Genomic DNA, 13,411 nt, shown 5'->3' with positions numbered 1-13,411 from the left:
AAGTTGATCATGTAATTCTAGAAAACTGAGGATTAAGGCAAGAAAGAGGAGATATAGGATCTGGCCTTTGAGTTTTCTCCCATCAATGTGGGGAAGGGAACTCCAAGGACAGCTGAGCACAGCGGCCTAGAGAACCACCAGTCTGTGTTGGGGCAAAAAGTCAGAGAACTTGGAGAGGGAAGCCTCCTAGAGGACTACTGAATCCACGCAGCAGAGAGTATGGAGAAGATGGATACATTTTAGGATTTGTTAAATAAAGTACATTATTCTTTTATCTATTAAGAAAACAATTACAAGCCCAGCTGGTGTGGCTCAGTGGATTGAGCCTCGTCCCGTAGACTGAGAGGTCCTGGTTTGGTTCCCGGTCAGGGCACATGCCGGAGTTTCGGGTTCGATCCCCAGTGGGGGGTGTGCAGGAGGCAGCTGATGGATACTTCTCTCTCACATCGATGTTTCTATTACTCTCTCTAAAAAAATCAATAAAAAACATATTAAAACAAAACAAAACTCTTTTGCCTATCTCAAGGCTGAGAATATTTAAAAATAAATAAACAAATAATTTTTAGGGAAAGCAAAGATTCCCTGAAGAAGGTCATGGAACAGGAGGCACTCAACCCTCCCTGTGTTATTCTGGTGCCAGAGACCCTCCTGCTTTCATGGGGCTTACATACTAGGAAACAGACAGTAAAAAATTAACAAGTTAATAAAACAGGGTGAGGGCCGAGAGTAACAGAAGGGGTAGCTGGGGAAGGCCTGTGTGAGTGGGAATGTCTGAGCTGCGACCCGATTCACTCTGGGCAGGAGCCAGGGAAGGAGCGGAGAAGGAATGTTACAGACAGTGCAAAGGGGGGTCAGCCTGGCATTCCCAACACAGAGAAGAGCCGGGTTCAGAGAGGTGGCAGCTTCAGACACTCTTGGGCCTTGGAGGCCGAGGTGGGAATTTGCATATCATTTTAAATGGGAAGCAAACTGAATAATTTGAGCAAGGAAATGATCTAATTTTTACTCTAAGAGACCATGAGAGATTCTACCAGCAAGATGGACCATAAGGGGGCTGCTGTCAAAGCATGGGGACCCGTCAGAAGCTCCTGCTGAGGTCCAGGCGACACATGATGGCGAACTGTGTTAGGGTCCCGGCAGTGGAGCGGGGAGAAGGAGAAGGCTGCAGGAGTATGTGGAAAGGAGAGGTGATAGAATGACTCTAAGACCTCCGCTGTTGTAAGGTTTATGACCTCACCTGGCAGCCATAACTTGGGTGACCTGCCTTTTGTGTACTGAAAGGTGACAGAATGCCATGTTTTGGGTAAGTGGCAGAGAACGCTAGTTATTCCCCCCATACACTCTCTCCTAGAGCATAGCACTCCTAATTTTCAGCTGAGTACATGACCATCCAGGATAAAGAACAAATTTCCCAGTCTCCCTTGACACTAGGTGTGGCCATATGCCTGGATTCTGGTCAAAGGCAGACATGTATGTGTAGCCCTCAGGAAGTGGTCTTAAAGGGAAGGAGTCTCCCTTTCCTTTCCTCCTTCCTAATGCCTGAATTGCAGATAATTGCAGGTAATGGCTAGACCTGAAGCAGTCACCTTCACCCCTGAGGTGGAAGCCTCATGCTGGGAACGGTAAAGCCACAGAGCCCGAGTCCCTGATGGTCATAAAAGTGCCACCCCAACCCCAGACATCATGTGAAAGAAAAATAAAGGTGTGCCTGTTAATGTCACCATTACTTTGGTTCTAGAGTCACTTGCAGCCAAATCTAATCCCACGTGAGTAGGAGACATGGCTGATACTATGAGGTGCAATATTCACTACCTCCTTCTCCTTACAAAAAACATCCCGATGTCATTCAGAGTGCCAACATGTAGAGCAAAAAAATCGTCATTTCCCAAGTTCTCCTGTAATTAGGATAGCCATATGACAGAGTTATTAATGAAATGTAGTATAAGTCTACTGTGTAGAGCACCTGTTTTCCTCAAAAAAGAAACAGGTTCTTCCTCCTGCCAGGAATGGGAAAGCAATGCCTGGAGCGACAGCAGCTACATTGTAACCAGAGGTGAAAGTCATGTTGAGGTCAAGTGGTGAAGCAGGAAGGAGCTTGGAACTTGAATACTGTGGAACTGCTACATCAATTTGGACTGCCTGACTTTAGTTTTCTTGAGAATATGAGAATAATTAATTTCTTATGTGTAAGAAATCTAGTCAAGTTTCTATGATATCCAACCAAAGATAATCCTGACATAAAGGACTTCATTGTTCAGTTCTGGTGACTTTAAGTAAGAGATGCCCAAAAGGCGTCCAAGTGGAGATAATGTATACACAGTTGGATATGAGTCTGCAAATCTGTGAGTCAGAATATATAAGCGGTATTTCAAGCTGTGGAACTAGATGACATGACACTGGGACTTAGGTACAGATGAAGAAAAAGGGCTGAGACAGGCAGAAACCGAAGACTGCTCCCAAGATCCCTGCCTCCTGCTGTACATGCCTGGATCATCAACTCCTTCCCGCGGGTGCAGATGGGATCTGGGGATGGGACGAAACATTCATTTTCTTGACTGGGTTATGCTATATGACAGGTGACGAGACAGTCACTCCCTTGATCACGTTACATTTTATAAGACCCAGTCCTAGCAGGCTTTGAAGAAGTAACCTGCCATGTTATGACACAGTCACATGGCTAAGACTTAGGTGGCTCTAGGACCTGAGAGCTATCCCTGGCTGACAGCAGGAAAAAGGCACCTCTGTTCTACGACTGCAAGGAATGAATTCTGCTTCAACGAAAACATGACACTGTGAAGACGACCCTAAGCTTCAGATGAAATCACGGCCGTGGGGGCACCTTGATTTCAGCCTGGGGAGACTCTGAGCAGAGAACCCAGGACACCTACGCCCAGGTTCCTGACCCATGGAAACTCGAACAACAGATTTATATTGTTGTAAATGGCTAAATCTGTGGTCGTCTGTTATGCTACAAAAGAAAACCAACACAAGGACTGTGGTCGGAGACATCCACCTGAGGGCCAGCGGACAGGAGCAGGGCAAGCAATGAGGAGGGAGGGGGCGGGACAGTAAGTTGAGTCGGGAAAATGTCTCTTTAAGGGGCATGATCAGACTGTGCAGTGGATGCTGAGAAGTCAAAAACACTGAGTAAGGCCCTGGCCAGTTTGGCTCAGCAGTTAGAGCGTCGGCCTGCGGTCCGGAGAGACCCGGGTTCGGTTCCCGCTGAGGGCACGTACTTCGGTTGCAGTTTGTCCCCAGCCCTGGTTGGTCATGTGGGTGGCAGCCACTCGATGTGTCCCTTTCATGTCGATGTTTCTCTCTCTCTCTCTCTTCCTCTCTCTCCCTCCCACTCTATCTGTACAAAAAATGGAAAAATATCCTCGGGTGAGGATAAAAAAAAAAACACAACAACACTGGGTAAGGAGAGCAGGAAGCCTGAGTGTACAGGCTCCTCTTTCAAGGAATTATACTGAGAAGAGAGCAAGGGCGTGACCAAGGGAGAAGCATGGGGTCAAAGGCAAGTTTCATTTTGTTAAACGGCAAATACGTCCCATTTAGTGATGAGGCTGATCCAATATTGAGGGAGGGGGAGGGATTTATGATCGTAAGAGAATGAATACCATATTTCTATACTATTTAGGGTATTTCTCTAACAAAAACAAGGTCCTATGGTAATAGGCTTAGTGGGTTTCAACATAAACATAAAGAAAGTTCCTTTAACTACTGAAGCCCATTTCTTATAATGCAGAAGAGAAAATCAACTCCATCATTATCTGTCTCTCTCCTTTTTCTTTCTTTCTTTTTTCTAATCTTGAAGATACAGCACTGAAAACATTTTTCTTTTTATTTATGTCAGGAGAACCGAGAAAGCTGATCATCATAGCCGCTGGGATCTGTGACAGCATTTGTAGTTGAGTAATGAATTGCTCTAGATGAGGAGAGACAAACCTGAGCCGATAGGTTTCCAGTAGGGCTCAGCTGCTCACAAGATGAATAGCCCCCTGCCACTCCCTGCGATGATGAACTGTTCTGGCCGTGCGGCGTCCAGCACACGGCTTTCCCGAGCCCCGCAGACAGCCAGCAGATCCCCGATACCGCGGCACAGTCCCCCGCCTGGCGCCTGGCGGGACCACTCCCTTCCCTTGCACGTTGTTGGAAGAGCTCGCGCAGAACTTCCTCTATACGGACCCGCCGCATGCACGTTGACTATAGGACGCATTTTCCCACAGAAAGGAACAGAAAGAGTCTCCCCGAGTACATAAATAAAAAGATGAAAAGAAAAATAAAGCCTAGGAAAGAGTGGGGAACATCTGGGGTAAGAGTCAACCTTTAACTCCATATTGTGACCTCTTATTCTCGGGTTCCCTTAGAGACTCCACGCGGTCCTGTGCTCCCGGTGTAACCCCAGATGGCAGTTTTTCAGTTCTTCTGAAATATGTCCTTCATTCCATTAAATATGAGAATGTAATATTTTACTCAAGCCAAAGGTAGACAGTAACAGGAATGAGGACAGTTAATTCAGGAGTGAACAGCACCAAAGACCAGACTTTGCCAAGGTCTTTCTGTCCATGCCCGGGCTCTGGGCCTAGGGAGGTGGAGCTGTTCCCCAGGGCCAGTGTGCAAAGTGGTGACTACTCGGCTGGGGTGGTGGGTGCCAGCAGGTGTCCCTGGGAGCCAGCACACACAAGGTTAAGGCTTGTCCTGTCCTGACAGCCTGGCGGGGGCAGTGGGGAGAACGCCCTGTAACTTTTTTTCCATTTTGTAAGGGTACCAAGCTGAAAGTGCAGAGAGGAGACCAGGGTAGAGCTGTTTTGGTCTCGGTGCGGTGGTGTCTCCCCCACTAGCTAGCAGAGCTGCAGAGGAAGCACAAGTACAACCTGGGGCTAAATCCAGCGAGCCCGACTCCCACAATGCACACTGCTCCTGTCAGCAAAACATTACTCCAGCAATTCACAAGTGTGCGGGATGTCCTCCAAATATCCCATTTGTCAAATACGTACTGAATGCCCAACACTAATAGGAAGATGCAAAAGATAAGACACAGGTCCTACTTTTATTTTATTTATTTATTTTTGAATGATTTTTTTGTATGTATGTATGTATGTATTTTTATTGACCTTAAAGAAAGGGAGGGAGAGAAGGGGGGAGTGGAAGAGAGAGAGAGAGAGAGAGAGAGAGAGAGAGAGAGAGAGACATCGATGTGAGAGAGAAGCACTGATCAGTTGCCTCCTGCAGAAACCCTGAGCAGGAATCGAACACCACTCTTGGTGAATGGGATGGCTCCAACCAACTGAGCCACACTGGCCAGGGTAGGCACTAGTTTTTTAAAAAGTTACCTTCAGGTTAGCAAAACTTGGGGACGCCTAAGTTTTAATCATCTCTGAGAGGTTTTGATTTAAGTAGAAATCTCTATTCTAAATGGAACAGGAGTCCATGAACAAAGAGGTTAGAGACTAAGAGAAACTCACAGGGAAGGAGGAGAACTGAGGAAGCTTTGGTTTGCAGTGAACAGATGTGATCAGAAGGGAAGCACATCAGCAGGGCAGAAGGAGGAAGTGGTTTTCACATACAGAGGAGGGGCTGCCACTGATGTTTTCTTAGGTGGAGCAGAGAAATAAGTCTGGCCACGGGGTTTGTGGCAGACAAAATAACGCCCCCCCAAACCCCCAAAGATGTCTATGCCCTAATCCTTGGAACCTGTGAATGCACTACCTTACATGGCAAAAGTTGCTTTGCAGGTGTGATTACATCAAACATCTCGAGACGGGAAGATTATGCTGGGTCACCCAGGCAGGTCTAATGTAATCTTAGTGGGAGGCAGAAGTGTCAACGTCAGAGTGAGGGGATGAGATGGTGGAAACAGCAGTGACGTCACTGCTTTGAAGATGGAGAAGGGGCCACGGGCCACAGAATGCAGGCGGCCTCTACACGCTGCAAAAGGCAAGGAAACTGATTCTCTCCAGGAGCTTCCAGAAGGAACGTGACCCTGCCGACACATGTAGAGTAAGATAATAAATATATTTCTTAAAGCAAAGTGTGTGATGATTTATTCCAACAGTACCAGGACACTAATACACGGTTTAAGAGTACTGGCCTCGAGAGTCACTGTCCATGATTTGGAAGGACAACACAGACCCACTTCAATATATTTGAACAACAACAACAAAAAATGAAGATGAAGATAGTGTTTTAGGAAAATTGATCTGCAGCAAAGAATGAATAAGAAAACAAGGATCAGAAACAGCTAAAGAAATACTTACATAAAGTAGTAAGACTGTATTAGATGGTGAGAGGGGAAATGAAATGGTGCATATGACAGAAATTTGGAAGAATGAACCAACAGGACTTGATGACCCTCTGGGTTTGGAAGGTAAGAGAAAGCTGGGAAAGACCTCCAAGATTTCAAACTTTGTGGCTTTGGTGCATGTGCCTGGGTTGGGGGGGTTGTCTAAGAGAAACCTTTAAAAATATAACCACACCAGAGGAATTCTCAAATGTCCACAGGCATGAAGATGACCTGGAATGCAGGTTTAATTAACATGCAGATGACTGGGCTCCATCAGAAAGACTCTGATTCACTGTGTCTGGATGGTATCCATGAATCTGCCCTTCGGTAAACATGATTCTCATTCAGGTGATTCAAAGTTCACATTTTATGTATTTACTTTTTATCCTCACCCGAGGACATTTTTCCATTTTTTGTTCAGGTAGAGTGGGAGGGAGAGAGAGGAACAGAGAGAGAGAGAGAGAGAGAGAGAGAGAGAGAAACATCGATGTAAAAGGGACACATCGAGTGGCTGCCACCCACACAACCAACTAGGGCTGGCGACAAACTGCAACCGAGGTACATGCCCTTAGCGGGAACCGAACCCGGGTCTCTCTAGACCACAGGCCAACTCTCTAACTACTGAGCCAAACCGGCTAGGGCCAAAGTTCACACTTTAAAAAACACCAATCAAGAAAAACTAAAAGGAAATGGAATGAAATATTCATCATAGCTCTGGAAAAAACTAATCTTACAGAAAATCTGACGGGGTAAACATTGATCTATTAGACAACATAAAAATTTAAAACATTTGTAAATTAAAATAAATATTATAGCCCAAATGAAAAGGTCTTTGGTGAAAAATACTTTCAGCAAATGGCTAATATTTTATTAACAGGCCACACAAACTAACGAGCAAAAACAACGAAGACCCCTGCAGATAAATGGGAAAGCATATAAATAGAATCTCAAAAAGAAGGACTGGAATCATAAACAAACCTAAGAAATACCAATTAAAACAGCAACAAGGCAACACAGATTGCTTGCTAAATAAACAGATACCATTTTGGGTGGGTAATAGTCCAAGCTGACGACACATTGTACTACTTTCATACTCGCTGATTGCATTATAAATCCGCTATAACCACTTTGGAAGAAAGTAAGTTGGCAATATATATCAGGAGCTGGAAAAATATCCCTACTCTTTGACAGAAAATGCTTCTTTTAGTATTCTAGCTTAAGGAAACACTCTTGAATATGGGGGGGAGGGGGCGGGTATTTATGCAATGAAGGCTATCAATTACTGGAAGTTTATCGGGCGATATACTTGATGTCATTTAGTCTGTAAAACAAGCCAGTGGAGTGAGTACTCTGTTCCCATGCGGAAACGGGGAGCCTGAGTCCACGCAAGATCGTGGGCCTTGTTCGCAGAACCTGAAGAGCTGGGAGAGGTAAAGGCAGCTCGGAAACATCCTGCTTCGGGTGCGAGCACACTGCGTTCCGACACCATGGTGATCCCCACGTGGGGACACAGCGCAGCGGCATCTTTTTCTAAAAAGCTCAAGCAAGGAAGGAAAACAGGGATTGTATTAGGGTAGGAGACATATGTGTGGGCAGCGATGGGTCATGTCTCCTGTCCCCATATTTTCTGCAAGATTTAGCTTCGTAAATCTAAGTTACTCGAGGGGAAGAAAATAATGCGCATAGGAAAAAACAAAACAAAACACCTGAATTTTTCAAAAAAGTCCATAAGAAATCCTAAGAAAAGTGTAAATGATTAGGATATTGTTCTCATAGTTTAATATCAACAATTATAGAAGTTTAGGAGAAATAATAATCATGAAGAACTTTCTTCAGAGACCCAGATGAACTGTCAAATGGGTGATGGCTTTCGTGTCTGCCTCAGAATTACCCTGACAATAAGCCAGGGTTACTGTTCGTGTGGTTGCGGTACGTGGACAAGAGCTGTGCGTCTATTATTCTCCAGACGCAGAGCACTTGTTAATAGCTCAAGTATTATTTTAGAATTAACTTGGGGTCATGGGCTACACACTGTTAACAACTGAGACATACAATGTAAAGCGGAAGAAAAACCAGGACACCGGCAAGAGAGCCAATGGCGTCCACTGTTGAAATAGTTGAATACTTCAAAAAACAGTCAATGAGAATAACTCTAACTCCATGTAAAGGGAGAACGCTTATGTACAAACATAACATCCAAAGCACATCACAAAGCTCACACAGCGAAACCGGGCACCAAAATTCTCACGCGAGGATACAGTCGCGTGCTGCGCCAGCAGACGTCAGTAAAGCTTGTGGATTCTCATTTTTTTTGCCCATTTCAATCCTTCTTAACACACAATCCTGCAGTCAAGGCTACAGATTTGTTTTTATGCCCTACCATTATGTGCACCCAGCTGTCTTTCATAGCTACCTTTCTGGCAAATCTCACTCAAATACAATAAAGCGAGTCAAGGCCACGCCCAGCAGCTGCTTTCTGCTCTGTAATACGTAAGATGAGACAGTCTCTCCCAACTAAAATCCTGCCCCAAAAAGCTATTTTTTTTCCTCTATGTCTCTGTGAAGATATTTTAGCAAAGCTGTTAGAAACATGCAAAATTGAGAGATCTGAGAATTTCTATTCTCTTCACTCTAGTAGGCCTGCTGATGTAAGAATAGCCAAGATTACTAACAGCATTGCAGACATTGAGAGGAGTCCTAGAAAATGTAGGTTTTGTTCTGACTCTGAGGATCTGAGAACTGCCTACACCCACTGGGGAGAAGGTCCTCTGCTGCAGAAGAGAATAGATTGTATTAGAGGAGGGAACAGGGTGAACGACCCTCCCCCGGATGAGGTGTGGGCAGCTCTGGCTCAGGGCAGGCCTAATTGGCAGTCACCCAGCTGTGCCTCGTGTGGAGTTGGTCCCTGAGTATCCGGTGGGGACAGCTGGGTGGTGTCGGGGTCACAGAGAGCTGGGCGCTGACCCGGGAGGTTAGGCAGGAGGCTTGCGTGTGACAGGCTGCCTCGGCCAGGCTCCGGTCACCAGAGGCTGGGGAGGGACTTCTGGGTTTAATCTCACGGTAAGGACTGATTTCCTGAGGTGCCCAGTGGAGACTGCTCTAGAATCTGTTTCCTCGAAAAACAGTAAGCAAAGCAGAGTTTCTGGAGATGGAAGTGAAACGCACACCCCAGCTTTGTTTCTCCCCCGGGCCTCCGGCTGGTTCCTGGGCCAGCAACACCGGGAGGGCTGTGCTTCCCCGGCCTCTCCTCGGGGGTAAGCGCCATGGAACGGTTTCAGCCCGAGAAGCCAGTGTGATTGAATTCCTACAGAAGAGTGCACAGGTCCCCGAGAGGGAAACAATCCCAGTTCCTCCGGAACATCCTACTTAAAGTTTCTACTCAAGACTCTCTTCTTCCGGTCAAAGTGGGAACATTTAATTATGAAAAGTGCTAAAGAACTTTTAATACAGTCAGCACACTGTCACGTCATACACACTGACAAGTCCCATGGAATTTAAGGCGTGTTTAATGAAATTAAAAGAACAGACTCTTTTTTTTTAAATTATTATTTTTTATCCTCACTCGAGGATATTTGTGCATTTATCTTCAGATAGAGCAGGAAGGAGAGAGGGAGGAAGAGAGAGAAACATTGATGTGAGAGAGACACATCAAGTGGTTGCCACCCACACGACCCCAACTGGGGCCGGGGACAAACTGCAACTGAGATACGTGCCCTTAGCAGGAGAACCGAACCCAGGACACTCTGGTCCCCAGGCCGACGCTCTAACTGCTGAGCCAAACCAGCCAGGGCAACAGACACTTCCTTAAAATGCTTAGTATCTTCCTAATCTTCCTAATTTCTTTACATATGGGCATGCATGTGTGTATGTGTGTGTGTGTGTGTGTGTATGTACATATTTACAAGTACAAAAAATACATACACACATGTGAATATGCATATGTGAAAGAAAAATAGTAAAATTACAAGATTTTTCTGGGCAATTTCATGAGGTACTTCTAGTAATAAGGTAATCTCAGCACCCCAATGATAATCTATAATCTGCAATGTAATCTATGCTACATTTTGGTATAAAATAAGAAAGCATTCACTCTTCTGTTCTTTATTGACCATTTTCCCCCAAACTCAGCTATTCCTTTTGCATTCCTGTCTCTTTTATCTAAGGCTTTTACTGCAACACCGGTCCTGTCGACACCTGCCTTTACAATTCAACCAAGGCCGAGAGCTCCTTTTACATGTTGCCCAAACAGTCCTGAAATAGGTGTGACATGTATATTATCTTTTCCAGATACAAGTAAGTATAAGTTGAGTTTAATAAATTCCTCCCCATAAAATAAAATAATCACTTGCTCCTCTTCTTTTCAATTTTGTAAATCCCACTGAGTGTATTTTATGGATAGAACAGGGCCTGGGTCTTATTTTTTCTGGACCTACAATCCCCAGCACAGCACACTGCCAACAGCTGCCGCCTCACATCTGCTCATGGTAGACACCATTACAGAAAACCCACCTACTCAGAAAGCAGCCTTAAAGGACTACATGATGTGTGTTAGAAGGAAATCTACTTCATGATACAAGAAGCCACGCTGTTCCAAGAACTCCTGATGCTCTTAGGAACCCCAGAAAGCAGTCTTATCGTTATACCATCTGCCATACCGAGAAAAGGGAGAAAAAAGTTACCTTTTTGTGCAAGGCATGAAATTCGCTGTACCTTTTCTCAACAAAATGTTTTCTTCCATTCATTAGCACTTCTATCTTAAACACCTAAGAAAAAAATAAAAATAAAAAGATTAATTCTACCAGTTCGAAACCCTCAATTGTCTGATGTGGTAAGTTTGTGACCATGATATATTTCATCCCTTTAATTACAGTAGCTGATCCCCCAAAACCCAGAAGGCTCAGGAGACCCTTCGCCCAACAGCACTGATTAATGAGCGCTCGAGCCAATGCTCACTAACAAACAGCAGTGTCCCCGCAAACATGTCTAGAAACAACAGAAACCTAAATGCCTTAAAATGCATCTTAACTTTTTAATCAGAGGATGTTCCTCCCTTCAGATTATTTCACTAAATGCAGATGATGGTACTGAAATAAAAGTGTGATATCACAGCGAGAGTCTGGCAAAAATCACAGACCTGAGACATGCCATTATGGGTGTTTCAATGACGGCGGTGCTATGTCATGTAGAAGACAATCATGCAAACGGCAGTGCATTTTAGGTTAATTTCTTCCTAACCTGCATATTCATCTCTTGTCTCAGCTGGGCTTATTCTGCTGTTTGCAAAACAGGGAAAACGTGGTAAAGGTTCATTTTCCCTGCATGATACGAGTGACAGCTTGTGCTCCCACCTCCGGAAGGTTGAAAGGCCAGATGAGAAGGCTCTCTGTGTGCACTAATTAGTAGGCACTGACTTGACACTTTCTTGATTCTTAGGTCAGTGGGTCAAGACTGGAAACAAGGGACGAGAAGTATTGTGAAATGCTCATGAAAACGCAGCCCTGAGGTGGGGTGGGGGAGGATGCTGGGCAGGAACTGAAGAGAAGGTGCACTGTTGTTCCAACAGTTTGTCACTGGCTCCTGTTTTGTGAGTGTTTGTCAACCCCAAGACGAGGGAATATTGTCCAATTACCTAGTACACCTAATGTCCTGTTTCAATCACCCTTCTGAAAGATGAAAAACTGAACTAAAGTTGACGTCACATGAAACAGAGTAGTGTTAAAAGCAAGCTCACTTTACCCTTAAAAAGAATTTAGCATATGAGATACAAGGTCACACAATGTCATTACAATCCCAGGTCCCCGTGGCTCCATATTTCTGCCTTATATGTAAATATGACTCTTTTTTAATAAAAAGCCACTGTCATCAAAAAAAAAAAAGTATTTATATTTTTGCTCTTCTTCAAACCAGAAACAAAATCTTCTGTTGCATGATTCAGTTTTAAAACCTACTTTTATTAAATCAACATTTTAGTCTAACATTTGGTTTTCCAACTCCCCATAAGATTACTTTTCTTTGGTGAATTTGTGAAAATATCTTCTTCCAAAAGCATACACATATGCTTCAAACTCGCAGATACACCTATATTACTTTTTAGAAAATAATTGTTTACTAATTCACTAAGGAAAACTATTCCTCAAAGTCCCTGCCAGGAACAGAAGAAAGAAAACACCCCGAGAAACAAACAAAAGAAGCACAGCTTCCACTTGGGGGCTTGGTTAATAGGCTGCTGAGCCTCCTTTCGGGTGTCAGGTCCCAGATTTAAATCAGGACGACACGGGAGCAGCGGAAGTGGTTTCCATCTGCTGAGCTGCCTGAAATAAATGAAGTTGTGTTCTGAGTCCAGTTGCTCAAGGTTCCATCACAAAAACCACCACCTTAATTGGCATGTTTGCCGCAGAGCCCAGAGAAGAAGAATGTGGAAGACTTGGTAAGGTTCAACCCACTAGGTCACCCCTCAAGGTGCCCCCTCCTGAAGGCCAGGATAAGACATGACACAGCGGCCGCCTCCTGGAATGTCATCCTTCTATCGACCAGATGTTCCCTTACCAAGTTCCACACTCTTCACAATCACTAATCACGGGGGTGGGGTGTTGGGGGAGAGAAGACACACAGAGCAAAGTGTGTGAGAAATTTTAATTTCTAATATTTTTATTATGTGGCCATTTTAAAAATGCATGCTATATCTAATATTGTCTTTTCTTTTCTTTTTTTAATTATGGGAAAACATCTCAGAAAGGAAGCTGGTTAATCAGCATTTCCATGACAACGTGAAGCAAGAACTGGAGTCAACTTAATAACGGACTCTCCTGAATTCCATACCAGACTCTTTTTTTTTTTTAAAGAGCCCTGATCCATGTTGTCCCTGCTGCCTGGCAAACCTCTCTCCTGCTCTGCTCTCCCAGAGACTCTTGGTTGTTATGTACTGTAAGGTGGGTGGCACAGGCCGATGTCTGGAAAGCTCCGAGCACAGAATCTGGCATTCATTCCTTTGTTTTTAAACAGATATTTCCTGAGGGCCTGTATGTGCCCAGGAGTTGTTCTAGGCTCTGGGTATTCAGCAGCGAATAAAAGAGGCGAGAGCCCTGCCTTCATGGAGCACACATCCCGTCCGGTGAGGGAGGCCGA

At 44.7% G+C, this 13,411-nt stretch overlaps 1 protein-coding gene across 1 annotated transcript in view; it reads right to left on the bottom strand.

Annotated features, from left to right (window-relative positions):
* The window catches only part of SNX24 (sorting nexin 24), a 143,800-nt gene that overhangs the window by 56,762 nt on the left and 73,627 nt on the right, over positions 1-13,411 (bottom strand). Inside the window, exon 2 of the mRNA XM_036280750.1 lies at positions 10,966-11,049. Coding sequence (XP_036136643.1) covers positions 10,966-11,049 — 84 coding nt within the window. The remainder of the gene's footprint in view (positions 1-10,965; positions 11,050-13,411) is intronic.

The sequence above is a fragment of the Molossus molossus genome, unplaced genomic scaffold, assembly GCF_014108415.1.
Source record: "Molossus molossus isolate mMolMol1 unplaced genomic scaffold, mMolMol1.p scaffold_m16_p_3, whole genome shotgun sequence".
In the NCBI taxonomy this organism is placed as follows: Eukaryota; Metazoa; Chordata; class Mammalia; order Chiroptera; family Molossidae; genus Molossus; species Molossus molossus.
Note: the sequence above shows the minus strand (reverse complement) of the source record. Positions and strands in the feature narration are given on the sequence as shown.